Source organism: Bufo bufo, chromosome 1 (assembly GCF_905171765.1).
Source record: "Bufo bufo chromosome 1, aBufBuf1.1, whole genome shotgun sequence".
Lineage (NCBI taxonomy): Eukaryota > Metazoa > Chordata > Amphibia > Anura > Bufonidae > Bufo > Bufo bufo.
This window is the reverse complement of record NC_053389.1, coordinates 11,268,572-11,283,687: the sequence shown is the minus strand read 5'-3', so window position 1 is coordinate 11,283,687 and position 15,116 is coordinate 11,268,572. Positions and strand designations below refer to the sequence as shown.

The following is a 15,116-nucleotide window of genomic DNA, read 5'->3' as shown; positions in this document are numbered from 1 at the left end:
CCGGCAGCCCCCCTGACTTGAGCATCGGAGCAGTTCATGCTCCGATGCTCTCCTTTGCCCTGCGCTAAATCGCAGGGATTTAGCGCTGCTCTAGCCAGTAAAACGGCTAGGGCAGCGCTAAAGCCCACCCATCAGAGTCGGTGACGTCACTGAACACACTGCCGGGCGGAAGTTTCCGCTCGGCAGTGTGTTATTGAAAACAAAAGAACCAGCGATTTAGCGCAGGACAAGGGAGCGCATTGGCGCATGAGATGCTCTGATGCTAGCCTCAGGGGGGCTGCCTGGGTGAAAATAAGGGTATGTCTGAACCCGGACAACCCCTTTAAGCCTTCCTACTTCAGCTAAGCCTCACCCAATCCACCAGTCTCCAGCCATGAATAGAACAGAGCAGCAGGGTCTCTGCTTCCAGGCCCTTTTTCCCCAGTCCATGTCAACCAGCTTTATTTCGCTGACACAGAGCTCCAAACCTCCATAATACGCAAACTGTTATTTGTTAAAATAATTTAATGAAAATGTATTAAAATCTTTGTAAAGTTAATAAAATAATTAGAGTTGAGCGGACACCTGGATGTTCGGGTTCGACGAGTTCGGCCGAACTTGAAAAAAAAGTTCAGGTTCGGGATCCGAACTTGACCCGAACTTGACCCCGAACCCCATTGAAGTCAATGGGGACCTGAACTTTTGGGCACTAAAATGGCTCTAAAATAGTCCTGGAAAGGGCTAGAGGCCGCAAAAGGCATCAAAATGTGCTTAAGATCATGGCAACTGTCCTGCAAACAAATGTGGATAGGGAAATAACTTAAAATAACATAAAATACAGAAAAATTAAAAATAACAATCTGGATCTAGGAGTAGGAGGTTGAGGAGGTGGTGGATGGGTGGATGTGGCGGTGTAGGTTGACGTGGCGGTGAAGGAGGAAGCGGCGGTGAAGGAGGAATAGGTAGTCAACACTACCAAAATATTGGGATTTATAACAAAATAAAACAAAGAATAAGTGCACTTGAGTACAAGAATGGATGGTTGAGGCCGGTATAAATGTCTATTCTGCACAAGGTACGGACAAGTCCTGTGAGATCCAGGCCTGGGTCATTTTAATAAACGTGAGCTTGTCCACATTGGCTGCGGCCTGTGATAATGCTCTCTGCCGTGCTAAACACACGTTCACACTATACACTGGCTGCAGGGCAGGTCAGCACCTCCAAGGCTGACAAAGCTTCTCCACATGTCGGCCATGCTCACCCTGCCTTCTCAGGTGCTGGCGGTGCCCCAGCTGCGTTGGCGACCTCTTCCTCCTCCTCTGCCTTCGCCTTGTGCTTCCACTGTGTCCCCGCTGTCAGCTGAGAATGCCATCATCAGCAGCGTGCGCTTGTAGTCGCGCATCTTCCGATCAGTAACAGATGTTTTCACTAAATTTCGTTCCCTGTCAGCAATGCAGAGCAGGGGTTCATTCACGGCAAAAGGGGGTTCATGTCACCCAGCAATACAACAGAGGATTTTGAGAGATTTAGGCCCCTGACACCCAGGCACAGCAGGGGTTTGTATACGCCAAAAATGGTAAAATGTCACCCGACAATTGAAAATAAGAATTTTTTCAATTTAGGACACTAAAATTGGCACTTTTTTGCATTAAAATGGCTCTAAAATAGTCCTTGAAAAGGCTAGAGGGATGTAAAAGGCAGTAAAATGTGCTTAAGAGCATGGCAACTGCTCTGCAAACAAATGTGGATCGGGAAATGATTTAAAATAAAATAAAACAACTAAAAATTACAAATTATTAACCTGCAACTCAGAGAAGGAGGTGGATATGAAGTCGGAGGTTGAGGAGGCGGTGAATGTGGTGTTGTAGGTGGAGGCAGCAATGGAGGAGGAGGAGGAGGAGGAGGTAGCCAACAATGTTTTATTTATTTTTTATTGGGGAAGGTAGCCCCCAAAATATTGTGACAAATAAAAATAAATAAAACAAAGAATCATTGCATTTGACTTGAGTACAAGAATGTATGTTTGATGGTGGTATAAATGTCTATTCTGCACAAGGTACAGACAAGTCCTGTGGGATCCAAGCCTGGTTCATTTTAATGAACGTGAGCTTGTCCACATTGGCTGTAGACAGGCGGCTGCGTCTGTCTGTAATGACGCCCCCTGCCGTGCTAAATACATGTTCAGACAATACACTGGCTGCAGGGCACTCCAGCACCTCCAAGGCATAAAAGGCTAGCTCTGGCCACGTGGACAATTTGGAGACCCAGAAGTTGCAGGGGGCAGACCCGTCATTCAGTACGTGTAGTCGTGTGCACACATACTGCTCGACCATGTTGGTGAAATGCTGCCTCCTGCTAAGACGTTCCATATCAGCTGGTGGTGCTGGTTGTTGTGGCGATGTTGACAAAGCTTTTCCACATTTCGACCATGCTAACCCTGCCTTCTGAGGTGGTGCTGGCGGTGCCCCAGCTGCGTTGGCGACCTCTTCCTCGTCCTCTGCCTTCGCCTTGTGCTTCCACTGTGCCCCCGCTGTCAGGTGGGAATGCCACCAGCAGCGCGTCTACCAGCCTGCGCTTGTACTCGCGCATCTTCCGATCACACTCCAGTGACGGAATTAAGGACGGTACGTTGTCCTTGTAACGGGGATCCAGCAGCGTGGCCACCCAGTAATCAGCACAAGTTAGAATGTGGGCAACTCGGCGGTCATTGCGGAGACACTGCAGCATGTAATCGCTCATGTGTGCCAGGCTGCCCAGAGGCAGCGAAAAGCTGTCCTCTCTGGGAGGTGTATCGTCTGCGTCCTCTGTATCCCCCCAGCCACGCACCAGTGATGGCCATGAGCTGGTCTGGGTGCCACCCCGCTGTGAACATGGTTCCTCCTCCTGCATCTTCTCCTCCTTATCCTCCACCTCCTCATCCTCCAGAACTGTGCCCTGGCTGGACAATTGTGTACCTTGGGTTTGTGGGTGCAGGAACCTACCCTCGGAGCCACTTGGGAATGACTGGCCGGAAACCCTACGAAATGATCCCTCTTCCTCCTCCTGTGCCACATCCTCTTCCATCATCGCCATGAGCGTTTTTTCAAGGAGACATAGAAGTGGGATAGTAACGCTGAGAACGGCGTTATCGGCACTGGCAATGTTTGTGGAGTACTTGAAACAGTGCAACAAGGAACACAGGTCTCGCATGGAGGCCCAGTCATTGGTGGTGAAGTGGTGCTGTTCCGCAGTGCGACTGACCCGTGCGTGCTGCAGCTGAAACTCCACTATGGCCTTCTGCTGCTCGCACAGTCTGTCCAGCATGTGCAAGGTGGGGTTCTACATTGTGGGCACATCGCATATGAGGCGGTGAGCGGGAAGGCCGAAGTTACGCTGCAGCGCTGACAGACGAGCCGCAGCAGGATGAGAACGCCGAAAGCGCGCACAGACGGCCCGCACTTTATGCAGCAGCTCTGACATGTCGGGGTAATTTTTAAGGAATCTCTGCACCACCAAATTCAGCACATGCGCCAGGCAAGGGATGTGCGTCAAACCGGCTAGTCCCAGAGCTGCTACGAGATTTCGCCCATTATCGCACACCACCAGGCCGGGCTTGAGGCTCACTGGCACAAACCACTCATCGGTCTGTTGTTCAAGGCCCGTCCACAGCTCCTGCGCGGTGTGGGGTTTGTCCCCCAAACAGATAAGTTTTAAAACTGCCTGCTGTCGTTTACCCCTGGTAAGTTGGTGGTGAAGGTGTTACGCTGACCGGATGAGGAGCTGGTAGAGGATGAGGAAGCAGAGTAGGAGGAGGAAGCAACAGGAGGCAAACTGAAGCGCCCTGCAATCCTCGGTGGTGGAAGGACATACGCCAAACTGCTATCCACCTCAGGCCCAGCCTCCACTGCATTTACCCAGTGTGCTATTATGAAGATATAACATCCCTGACCGTGCTTACTGGTCCACGTATCCGTAGTCAGGTGCACCTTGCCACAGAGGCCGTTGCGCAGTGCACACCTGATTTTGTCCCCTACTTGGTTGTGCAGGGAAGGGATGGCTCGCCTGGAAAAGTAGTGGCGGCTGGGCACGACGTACTGTGGGACAGCCACCGCCATAAGGCCTTTAAAACTATTCGTCTCCACCAGACGGAATGACAGCATTTCAAAGGCAAGTAATTAAGAAATGCTGGTATTCATGGCTAGAGATCGGGGGTGGGTAGGGGGGTACTTCCTCTTCCTCTCCAGCGTTTGGGATATGGAGAGCTGAACGCTTCCGTGGGACATTGTGGAGATGCTTGGTGACCCAGGTGTTGGTGTTGCTGGCAGATCCTCTGTTTGCGGGGTGGCAGGTGGCACTGTCACTCCAGAGGTGGATGAAGAGGCCGCGACTGCAGCAGAAGAGGAAGAAGGAGGAGCCAGAGACCTTTCTTGGCTTTTGAGGTGTCTACTCCACTGCAGCTCGTGCTTTGCACTTAAATGCCTGGTCATGCAGGTTGTGCTCAGGTTGAGAACGTTTATGCCTCGCTTCAGGCTCTGATTGCACAGCGTGCAAACCACTCGTGTCTTGTCGTCAGCACATTGTCTGAAGAACTGCCACGCCAGGGAACTCCTTGGAGCTGGCTTTGGTGTGCTCGGTCCCTTGCTGCGGTGGGCAGTAACAGGCATACTGTCTAGAGGACGGCCGCTCCGCTTTTGCACCCTGCTCCCTCTTCTGCTGTGCTGGTGGCTCTGTGCGACCACCGCCTCTTCCTCCGAACTACATCGGTCACTCGCATGACCTTGATTCCATGTGGGGTCGAGGACCTCATCGTCCTCCACATCATCTTCCACCCAGTCTTCACCCCTGCCCTCCTTGTCGGTCTGCACAGTTTCGAAAGCCCCAGCAGTTGGCACCTGAAAAATAAGTGGTTGGGCATCGGTGCACTCAATCACTTCCACTTCTGGGGCAGGGCTAGGTGGATGGCCTTGGGAAACCCTGCTAACAGAGTCATCAAAAAGCAGAAGAGACTGCTGCATGACTTGGGGCTCGGACTGCTTGGCTGATTTGCAAGGGGGTGAGGTGAAAGACTGATGGACATCGGCTGCAGGTGCCAACTGTGGTCTTTCAGCAGGAAACTGTTTGGGAGACAATGTGAAGGAACTGGATCCACTATCAGCAACCCAATCTACTATTGCCTATACTTGTTCAGGCCTCACCATTCGTAGAGCAGCATTAGGCCCGACCAAATACCGCTGCAGGTTTTGTCGCCTACTCGCATCTGAGGTTTCACTTGTGTAGCTGGCACAGATCTACCACATCCTCTCCCTGCAACAGGAGCTCCACCAGCAGCACCACGACCGGGGCCACGTCCCTTATTTGACGCTCTCCCCACATTTTTTTAAATTTACGATCTTGCCCTAAATGGGTGTTTAATTAATAGTAGAATAGAACGACAGTATGTAAAGGGTGTATCTCACAATCCCTGAACTAGACTAGGCCTCAATAAAAGATTTTTTTGCCCAAAATGGCTGTATTTCAAATGCCTAATTCAAACCCCTGTATGTAGAGGTAGTATCTCAGAGGGCCTGAACCTCTGTAGGCCTGCAGTAAATATATCTTTGCACAAAATGGCTGTATTTTAAATGGCTGTATTTCAAATGCCTAATTCAAACCCCTGTATGTATATGCAGCCAGCCAGTAGCGCAGGGGGAACACGTGAGTTGCACGGTGGACCGATGAGGGCCAAGTAATAAAACACAGTTCATCAGTTTACTCACGGTTAGCAGAAAGCCTCCCTGGGCTTGCAGTACAGTGTTGAGGTGGACAGCACGAAATCCTCCGGGGCACGCTCTGTGGTAGGGAAGCATTAGCCAAGATGGTGTTTGAGGTGCCCTTGATGTTAGGGGTGCTTACGGTGCTTGTTGCGGCTGAGTCCCTTGATGGTTTTTGTCATAATGCCAGTACCGTTAATGGTGGTACAACCAATAGTAGTAATAATGAAGTAGGCAGTGGTAAGGTACAACTCACAATTTTACTGATGTTGACTTTGGTTGCAGCAGTACAGAATAAAGTCTCTTGTTGAGTTAATCTGCAAGTCCACTGTTCCTAGGCTTTCTTAGGCTTGATTTAAGCTTAGCGAATGTTTTCTGTATCAGTGTAATTTGGTGAGCTTGCCGGAGGCTAAGGTATCCTTCACCTGAATATCCCAAAGGTCCTTGATGCCTGATTTGTGGCTTTTATCCTTTGGATGTTTAAGTCTTTTCTCTTATCCCTTTCTGGACTAAATTTTCATCAGAGCAGAAGTGCTAGATCTGCACTCTCTCACTCTCAGCAGACTGACTAAACAATCAACAACCACTGACCTGTCCCCGTACTGTCTCACTAGGCCTGAACTAGATATATATAGAACCTAATTTTTATCCCTATCTAGTGGTGGGATGTATAAATTACACCTAATCTGCCTGGAAACAGGGATTTTGCAGATAAATTAGTACAAAGTCACACAATACAGCATAATACAATTTTTAGGGTAAAAAGTGCTTTTAAGCAGTGCCCACACACGTAGTGGGACGCTGCATACCCCCATGGTAAAATTTAAGTCGACCTCGACACATTCTTGACTCGATGTTGTATCCTGTAAGATATATAAGAAGAGAAAAACATGCATGCATAGGAAAACAATACCATAACTTCCATTCTTGTACTTCTTGTACCTATAAATAAAATGGGTTAGGCAAGCATATCTCAGGCAACAACGAAATGTGACAAATGGGGTAACACATTTTTCTCTGAAGACTGATGATGTACCGGAAACCTAAATTGTCCACAATGATAAAGAAAAACAAAAATAAACATCTCAGGAGGCTCACAGGGTATGAGTCAGTTCCCTGGGCACAGGAAAATATCACAAATAATATCACGGAGGCTTAGGTACGTGAAAGTCTATCTCCGGGTGCAGGCTTGAACGTTGCAAAACGTGTTTTTGCGGTCAAGTCTTTGACAGGCATGGCTACAACAAATTTTGTGTCATGATTAGAGTTGAGCGAACACCTGGATGTTCGGGTTCGAGAAGTTCGGTCGAACTTCCCGAAAATGTTCGGGTTCGGGATCTGAACTCGACCCGAACTTCGCCCCGAACCCCATTGAAGTCAATGGGGACCCAAACTTTTCGGCACTATAAAGGCTGTAAAATAGCCCAGGAAAGGGGTAGAGGGCTGCAAAATGTAGGTAAATCCCCTGCAAACAAATGTGGATAGGGAAATGAATAAAAAAAAAAATAAATTAACCAATATCAATTGGAGAGAGGTCCCATAGTAGAGAATCAGGCTTCATGTCACCCACCACTGGAACAGGCCACTGTCAGATATTTTTAGGCCCCGGCACCCAGACAGAGGAGAGAGGTCCCATAGCAGAGATTCAGGCTTCATGTCATAGCAGAGAATCAGGATTCATGTCACCCACCACTGGAACAGGCCATTGTCAGATATTTTTAGGCCCCGGCACCCAGACAGAGGAGAGAGGTCCGATTGCAGAGAATCAGGCTTCATGTCATAGCAGAGAATCAGGCTTCATGTCACCCAACACTGGAACAGGACACTGTCAGATATTTTTAGGCCCCGGCACCCAGACAGAGGAGAGAGGTCCCATAGCAGAGAATCAGGCTTCATGTCACCCACCACTGGAACAGGCCACTGTCAGATATTTTTAGGCCCCGGCACCCAGACAGAGGAGAGGTTCATTCAACTTTGGGTTGCCCCGCAATATAATGGTAAAATGAAAAAAAAAAAAAGAGGATTGAATGAGGAAGTGCCCTGGAGTACAAGAATATATGGTTAAGGGGAGGTAGTTATAAATGTCTAATCTGCACAAGTGATGGACAGGTCCTATGGGATCCATGCCTGGTTCATTTTTATGAACGTCAGCTTGTCCACATTGGCTGTAGACAGGCGGCTGCGTTTGTCTGTAATGACGCCCCCTGCCGTGCTGAATACACGTTCAGACAAAACGCTGGCCGCCGGGCAGGCCAGCACCTCCAAGGCATAAAAGGCTAGCTCTGGCCACGTGGACAATTTGGAGACCCAGAAGTTGAATGGGGCCGAACCATCAGTCAGTACGTGGAGGGGTGTGCACACATACTGTTCCACCATGTTAGTGAAATGTTGCCTCCTGCTAACACGTTCCGTATCAGGTGGTGGTGCAGTTAGCTGTGGCGTGGTGACAAAACTTTTCCACATCTCTGCCATGCTAACCCTGCCCTCAGAGGAGCTGGCCGTGACACAGCTGCGTTGGCGACCTCTTGCTCCTCCTCTGCCTTCGCCTTGGGCTTCCACTTGTTCCCCTGTGACATTTGGGAATGCTCTCAGTAGCGCGTCTACCAACGTGCGCTTGTACTCGCGCATCTTCCTATCACGCTCCAGTGTAGGAAGTAAGGTGGACACATTGTCTTTGTACCGTGGATTCAGCAGGGTGGCAACCCAGTAGTCCGCACATGTTAAAATGTGGGCAACTCTGCTGTCGTTGCGCAGGCACTGCAGCATGTAGTCGCTCATGTGTGCCAGGCTGCCCAGAGGTAAGGACAAGCTGTCCTCTGTGGGAGGCGTATCGTCATCGTCCTGCGTTTCCCCCCAGCCACGCACCAGTGATGGGCCCGAGCTGCGTTGGGTGCCACCCCGCTGTGAACATGCTTCATCCTCATCCTCCTCCACCTCCTCCTCATCCTCGTCCTCCTCGTCCTCCAGTAGTGGGCCCTGTCTGGCCACATTTGTACCTGGCCTCTGGTGTTGCAAAAAACCTCCCTCTGAGTCACTTCGAAGAGACTGGCCTGAAAGTGCTAAAAATGACCCCTCTTCCTACTCGTCCTCCTGGGCCACCTCCTCTTCCATCATCGCCCTAAGTGTTTTCTCAAGGAGACATAGAAGTGGTATTGTAACGCTGATAACGGCGTCATCGCCACTGGCCATGTTGGTGGAGTACTCGAAACAGCACAACAGGGCACACAGGTCTCGCATGGAGGCCCAGTCATTGGTGGTGAAGTGGTGCTGATCCGCAGTGCGACTGACCCGTGCGTGGTGCAGCTGAAACTCCACTATGGCCTGCTGCTGCTCGCACAGTCAGTCCAGCATGTTCAAGGTGGAGTTCCACCTGGTGGGCATGTCGCATATGAGGCGGTGAGCGGGAAGGCCGAAGTTACGCTGTAGCGCAGACAGGCGAGCAGCGGCAGGATGTGAACGCCGGAAGCGCGCACAGACGGCCCGCACTTTATGCAGCAGCTTTGACATGTCGGGGTAGTTGTGAATGAACTTCTGCACCACCAAATTCAGCACATGCGCCAGGCAAGGGATGTGCGTCAAACCGTCTAGTCCCAGAGCTGCAACGAGATTTCGCCCATTATCGCACACCACCAGGCCGGGCTTGAGGCTCACCGGCAGCAACCACTCGTCGGTCTGTTGTTCAATACCCCGCCACAACTGCGCGGTGTGGGGCCTGTCCCCCAAACATATGAGTTTCAGAACGGCCTGCTGACGTTTACCCCGGGCTGTGCTGAAGTTGGTGGTGAAGGTGTGTGGCTGACTGGATGAGCAGGTGGAAGAAGAGGAGGAGGAAGCTGAGTAGGAGGAGGAGGCAACAGGAGGCAAAGAATGTTGCCCTGCGATCCTTGGCGGCGGAAGGACGTGCGTCAAACAGCTCTCCGCCTGGGGCCCAGCCGCCACTACATTTACCCAGTGTGCAGTTAGGGAGATATAGCGTCCCTGGCCGTGCTTACTGGTCCACGTATCTGTGGTTAGGTGCACCTTGCCACAGATGGCGTTGCGCAGTGCACACTTGATTTTATCGGATACTTGGTTGTGCAGGGAGGGCACGGCTCTCTTGGAGAAGTAGTGGCGGCTGGGAAGGACGTACTGTGGGACAGCAAGCGACATGAGCTGTTTGAAGCTGTCTGTGTCCACCAGCCTAAATGACAGCATTTCATAGGCCAGTAGTTTAGAAATGCTGGCATTCAGGGCCAGGGATCGAGGGTGGCTAGGTAGGAATTTACGCTTTCTCTCAAAAAGCGCCAAGAAAGCGCCGAACACCGAACCCAGACTTTTACGTAAATGTTCGGGTTCGGGTCCGTGTCACGAACACCCCAAAATTCGGTACGAACCCGAACTATACAGTTCGGGTTCGCTCATCCGTAGTAATGATCAATGATGGTCATAGCATATGGGTAACCTGAGCAACTTGGTTCCAGCTTCACATGGTCAATTGCTAATATTTCTAATGGTGTTCTGCTTACAATGGAATGTAAGGGTGCTTTTTGGTCATGTTTCTCATTTCTTCCAACAGCACAGGTGGCGCATTCTCTACACTATTTTTCAATGTCTCCTCTCATCCCAATCCAATAGAATCTTCTACGGATGGTGGCTTCTGTTTTCTGCACGCCAAAGTGTCCTGATTGATCATGGTACATCTCCAGAATTATTCTGGCATCACGGCGTGGTATTAGGATTTGATATATACGATCCCAGATACTTGGGTCTAACGTTCTTCTTAATAAAAGGCCCTTCTGTAGAAAGAGGTGTTTTCTGTGTCTCCATAGTTTTGACAACTCTAGATCAGCATTCCTCCTGTGGATTCTTTCTGGTGTTCTTCCGCTGGTGAAGAAATCTTGCAGTTCACCTAACACTCTGCTTTCAGTTTGCAGCTTGATCCATCTTTCTTTGTCCACTTGGGATTTTGGATCCACTTATTGTAGAAGGTTAAGAACCCTTTTCCCTTTAACAGTGATGATGTCTTGGTGGGCAAAGTTTTTGTAGAAGGTTGGCATCTCGACCTCTTCCCAAACATCTTCTTGTGAAGTAGGGTCTTCTTTGGTTGGCAGACGCAGTGCCGTCTTTGCCGTAGAGCAAAAGGGGCAGCTGCCCCGGGCCCAGTTGCTCCTGGGGGCCCAAGGGAGCTCCGTTTCCCGACTCGCATTAAAACATTCGGGGCCTGGGCCCCAGATGTTTTGTCCCAGGCCCCGAATGTCCTGCCTGCCTGCTAGATACAACTGTATTGCTGTACACAGAACGGCAATACAATAGAATCTAATACACTGGGAAGAGGTGAAGGACCTGTGGTGACATCACAGGTCATGTGATCAGCAAAACAGGCTGTGATAGGATGACCTGGATGATGTCACCATCATGTGACCAGTGCAGGATTGGACCGGAGTGAAGAGGAGAAGGAGCCTAATGCTGATGTCTGTATATGAGGACTGGAGAGGTAAGTGAAGGGAGAGGCAGAGCAATGCTGGGAGTTGTAGTTATTTAACTAGGATGTATGTTAGGGCTGAAGGGAGGGATGTTATTGACATGGAACTGTGTGCTTGAGGTGGCTGGGGGAGGGAGTGATGTTATTTACATGGGATGTTTATGTACATGGGACTTAATGTTTAGGCTACGTTCACACTTGCGTTTGGGGATCCGCTTGTGAGATCTGTTTCAAGGCTCTCACAAGCAGCCCCAAATGCATCAGTTTAACCCCAATGCATTCTGAATGGATGCGGATCCATTCAGAATGCATTCGTTCGGCTCCGTACAGCCCCACATTCCGTTTTGGAGGCGGACCCCAAAATGCTGCAAGCAGCGTTTTTGTGTCCGCATGGCCTTGCGGAGCCAAACGGATCCGTCCTGACTTACAATGTAAGTAAATGGGGACGGATCCCTTTGCATTGACACAAAATGGTGCAATTGTAAACGGATCCGTCCCCCATTGACTTTCAATGTAAGTCAGGACGGATCCGTATTGGGACTTAGAAATTCAGATCTAATACAAACGAGTCAGTCCTGAACGGATGCATTCGTTTGTATTATCGGTGCGGATCCGTCCTGTACAAGTACAGGACAGATCCGCACGAACGCAAGTGTGAAAGTAGCCTTAGGGGGTGATGTTTACATGGGATTGTGCGTTGGAGGCGGCTAGGGAGGAGGTGATGTTATTTACATGGGACTGTATGGTGGACGGAGGATTATAACTGCAGTGCAGATCCAGGGGACATTATAGGCGGTCTTATTACTACTGGGGGCTCTATAGGAGGGTCTTATAGATCCGCCTTATTTCTACTAAGCGCACTATGGGGGCCTTATTACTACTGAGGGGTCTGTAGGGAGCTTTATTACCACTGGGGGAACAATAGGGGGCCTTATTACTACTGGGGACTCTGTGAGGGTATTATTAATATGGGAGGGCTCTTCTAATAATGGGGGCATTGTTGAGGAGCATTATCACGGTTGGGGCAGTGTTACTAATGAGGGCATTCTAGAAGGGAATTACTATTGGTGGGACTATGAGGAGCACTATTACTATGGGGGGCAGTAATGTTTCTTCAGGATAGTATTTGGGGGTATTGGGGGAGGGGGCTGGGGCGTAACTAAAAGCTCATGGGCTCCGGTGCAAGAGTTCAGCTTGGGCCCCCCTTCCCTCAGTGCTTTGTGTGTCTTCTTATGCGGCACAAGTGTCTTTGGGCCCCTTCAGGCTCCTGGGCCCGGTAGCGACTGCTACCTCTGCACCCCCTATAGCTACACCCCTGTGGGGGGGGGGGGCACAGCAAGCAGCAGGATAACACTGTGGGGGCTCCAGTTGGGGGATAATGATAGAATGTGATGAAGCTGAGATGTCTGTGTCACACTCTGCAGAGACGAGGCGGCTGAGAGAAGTTGTCCAGACCGAGTGGAGAAGATGATGAGAGAGAAGATCTACAGAGAAGATGATGACAGAGAGGAGACGTCACCTGGAGGCTCTGGACGTGACAGGTAAGTGCTGCTGTATAGCAAGTACAGCAAAGTGCGGGGGGGGGGTGGGGGGAGGGCGGGATACAGGGGGCCCAAGTAAATTCTTGCCCAAGGTCCAATCAATATTAAAGACGGCCCTGGTGTACCGTACCTCGTCTGTCTACCAGTTCTACCTCTTGCTGCCTTCCCTACCTTGGAACTGTGACTTGGACTATGCAGGTACTCTGCCTGCCCCGACCTTGAAACTGTTATTGGAAATTCCGAAGTACTCAGCCTGCCCTGAGTTTGGACTGTGTTCAGACTACACTTTTTGCCTGACCCCCGTGTCTCTGACCCCCGTGAGTCAGTGGCCAACTGCACCAGGACTACTCCAGGAAGTGGCGTCCTGGTTGGCTCCCTGCGGTGAAGCCCAGATACCTGTATAGTGGTTAAAGGGTGAATACCAGGGAACCGCCAGGACAACGCCCTTAGGTTTAGCCCAAAGTCAAACAGGTTAGTTGGCACAGTGGGTCCTCACTCACTGACCATTACAATTGCTTTTACTGACATGGCTATAATTTGCGATTCTGATGTGAAATGCATTTGCTGCTGTGTTCATGCCTTATCTTGCAGAAATGCACAGCACGCTCAGTAACACGGCCATAACGCACGGAGATGCCCAATTACAAATGCAAAATAGAAACTGGTTTCTAAAAAGGGATAAGTCCTCAGCGCCTGTAAGAAGGTAATTTGTATGGAAGTGAGAAATGAACTTTATTTTATTTTTATTTTTGTAAATGGCTGTTTCTTTCAGGAATCTGTAATGTAGAACTAGTTGGCAGAAGCTGAGCGGACAGTAACCTGATAGTGACCAGTTCTCACTCCCTCTGCCTGATTCCACCTCTTAATATACCCCAAATTCCCAAATATATCTCCTATCCTCTGCCTATAATCTTCTTATATTGTCCCTCCATATCACATATTCCCTCCCTATAATCTTCTAAGGCGACTTTCACATTCACGTTCTGGCGTTCCGTTTGTGAGATCCGTTCAGGGCTCAGCGTCCAAAACGGATCAGTTTTGCCCTAATGCATTCTGAATGGAAAAGGATCCGCTCAGAATGCGTCAGTTTGCCTCCGTTCCGTCTCCATTCTGCTCGGGAGACGGACACCAAAACATTGCCTGCCTACCTCTGGTGGGGGTCGCTGGACCTGGGAAAGATAAATCTCCTCAGTTGCCGCGTTTTGCCTCGGGGTCTTCACCACCCAACACGATGCCTCCCCAGTGCGGTTGTCGCGGGCGCGCCATCTATCAGGGTGGAGCTTCCACTTCCTATCTTCACACAGTAACATCGCTCCTGGTGGGCAGGGCTAGACGTTCCCGCTCTAACTGTGGGTGTACCTGCATTTTCCCGCTCTGTATGGGCATAAAGAAGCTGCGCCATCAAAGTCAAAGATGGCTGATTAACTCTTCAGATGCCGGCGCGCATGGTTTTGCACTTGCCGCTCCGCAATAAACAAATTAAAGTCATTTTTAAAGGCAGTTCTGTAAATCCAATCGGCTAGACAGTTGGTAGGCACACAGAATTATCGCGTCCATATCCTGTTTGTGACGCCACCTTATGCAGCAGGCTGGCGGGGGTGGTAACTACTTGGGGTCCCTTTGAGATGGTACAAAAGTTTTTGTCGTGATGCCATTTGCATTGCAGCAATGGGGACGGATCCCCTTTTTAGTGATGTTATTTTGGGTACCCTGGGTAGGAATGCCAGAGTGGGGTAGGGGGCCTAATGTCCTTTACGGGTGTAGCACTTGTCACGGTGCTCCTACCTGGTTATCCTGGAAACCCCAAGCGTGCCCGTCTGCTGCAGTGAAAGGGGGTAGTTGAATGGTGGAATGATGGAATAAATTGGAGTCCAGACTTGGTGTAACATTGAACAACAGCTTTACTTGAATAAACTTTCATCAGAGAAACAATCTTCCAACTTTATCTTGGTCATCAGCAGGTTTTGGCATGAACTTCTGGCAGGCAAACACATTAGGCTATGCTACATCTGTACTCTCTTAGACTCTGCTGTATTGGCAGGATTAAATAGGAACTTTTCCTTTCTTCTGCTGTATGCTGCAACCTAACTCTGTAGTCTGACTCTGTCTTTATCCAGGGAAACTTTACTCCTGGCTCCTGAGGCTGGAAGCTTAAACCTCCAGGTCCAACAGAGCTGATGGTGCTCTGCTGGCTTAGCTCCCTGCTGCACACCCTCCCTTTGCAGGGGATAGACTACACTGACTTTCACTGACTAAACTCCTTCCACTTTAGAGAGGGCTAAAATGGAAAGAAAGGTTCCATCCTAGGCAAACTAGCACTGCCAAAGTTGCCGCCATCTGCTGGTGAACCAGGCACATTACATTATAACAGAACATTTACATGGAAAAGAATATGCACATTTTGCA

The 15,116-nt window shown here is 49.9% G+C and overlaps 1 protein-coding gene across 6 annotated transcripts in view; it reads right to left on the bottom strand.

The window, feature by feature from the left end:
* LOC120991489 (interferon-inducible GTPase 5-like) overlaps nucleotides 1-15,116 on the bottom strand; it is a 166,317-nt gene that overhangs the window by 46,039 nt on the left and 105,162 nt on the right. For 4 of the 6 annotated variants that reach the window (XM_040420311.1, XM_040420300.1, XM_040420317.1 and 1 more), the window contains exon 3: nucleotides 9,946-9,954. The exons of 1 other annotated variant lie outside the window; for it this stretch is intronic. In XM_040420311.1, the coding sequence (XP_040276245.1) occupies nucleotides 9,946-9,954 (9 nt within the window). Of the gene's footprint in view, nucleotides 1-4,161; nucleotides 4,171-9,945; nucleotides 9,955-15,116 lie in introns of all 6 variants that reach the window. One more of the 6 variants, XM_040420306.1, reaches the window with a different exon arrangement.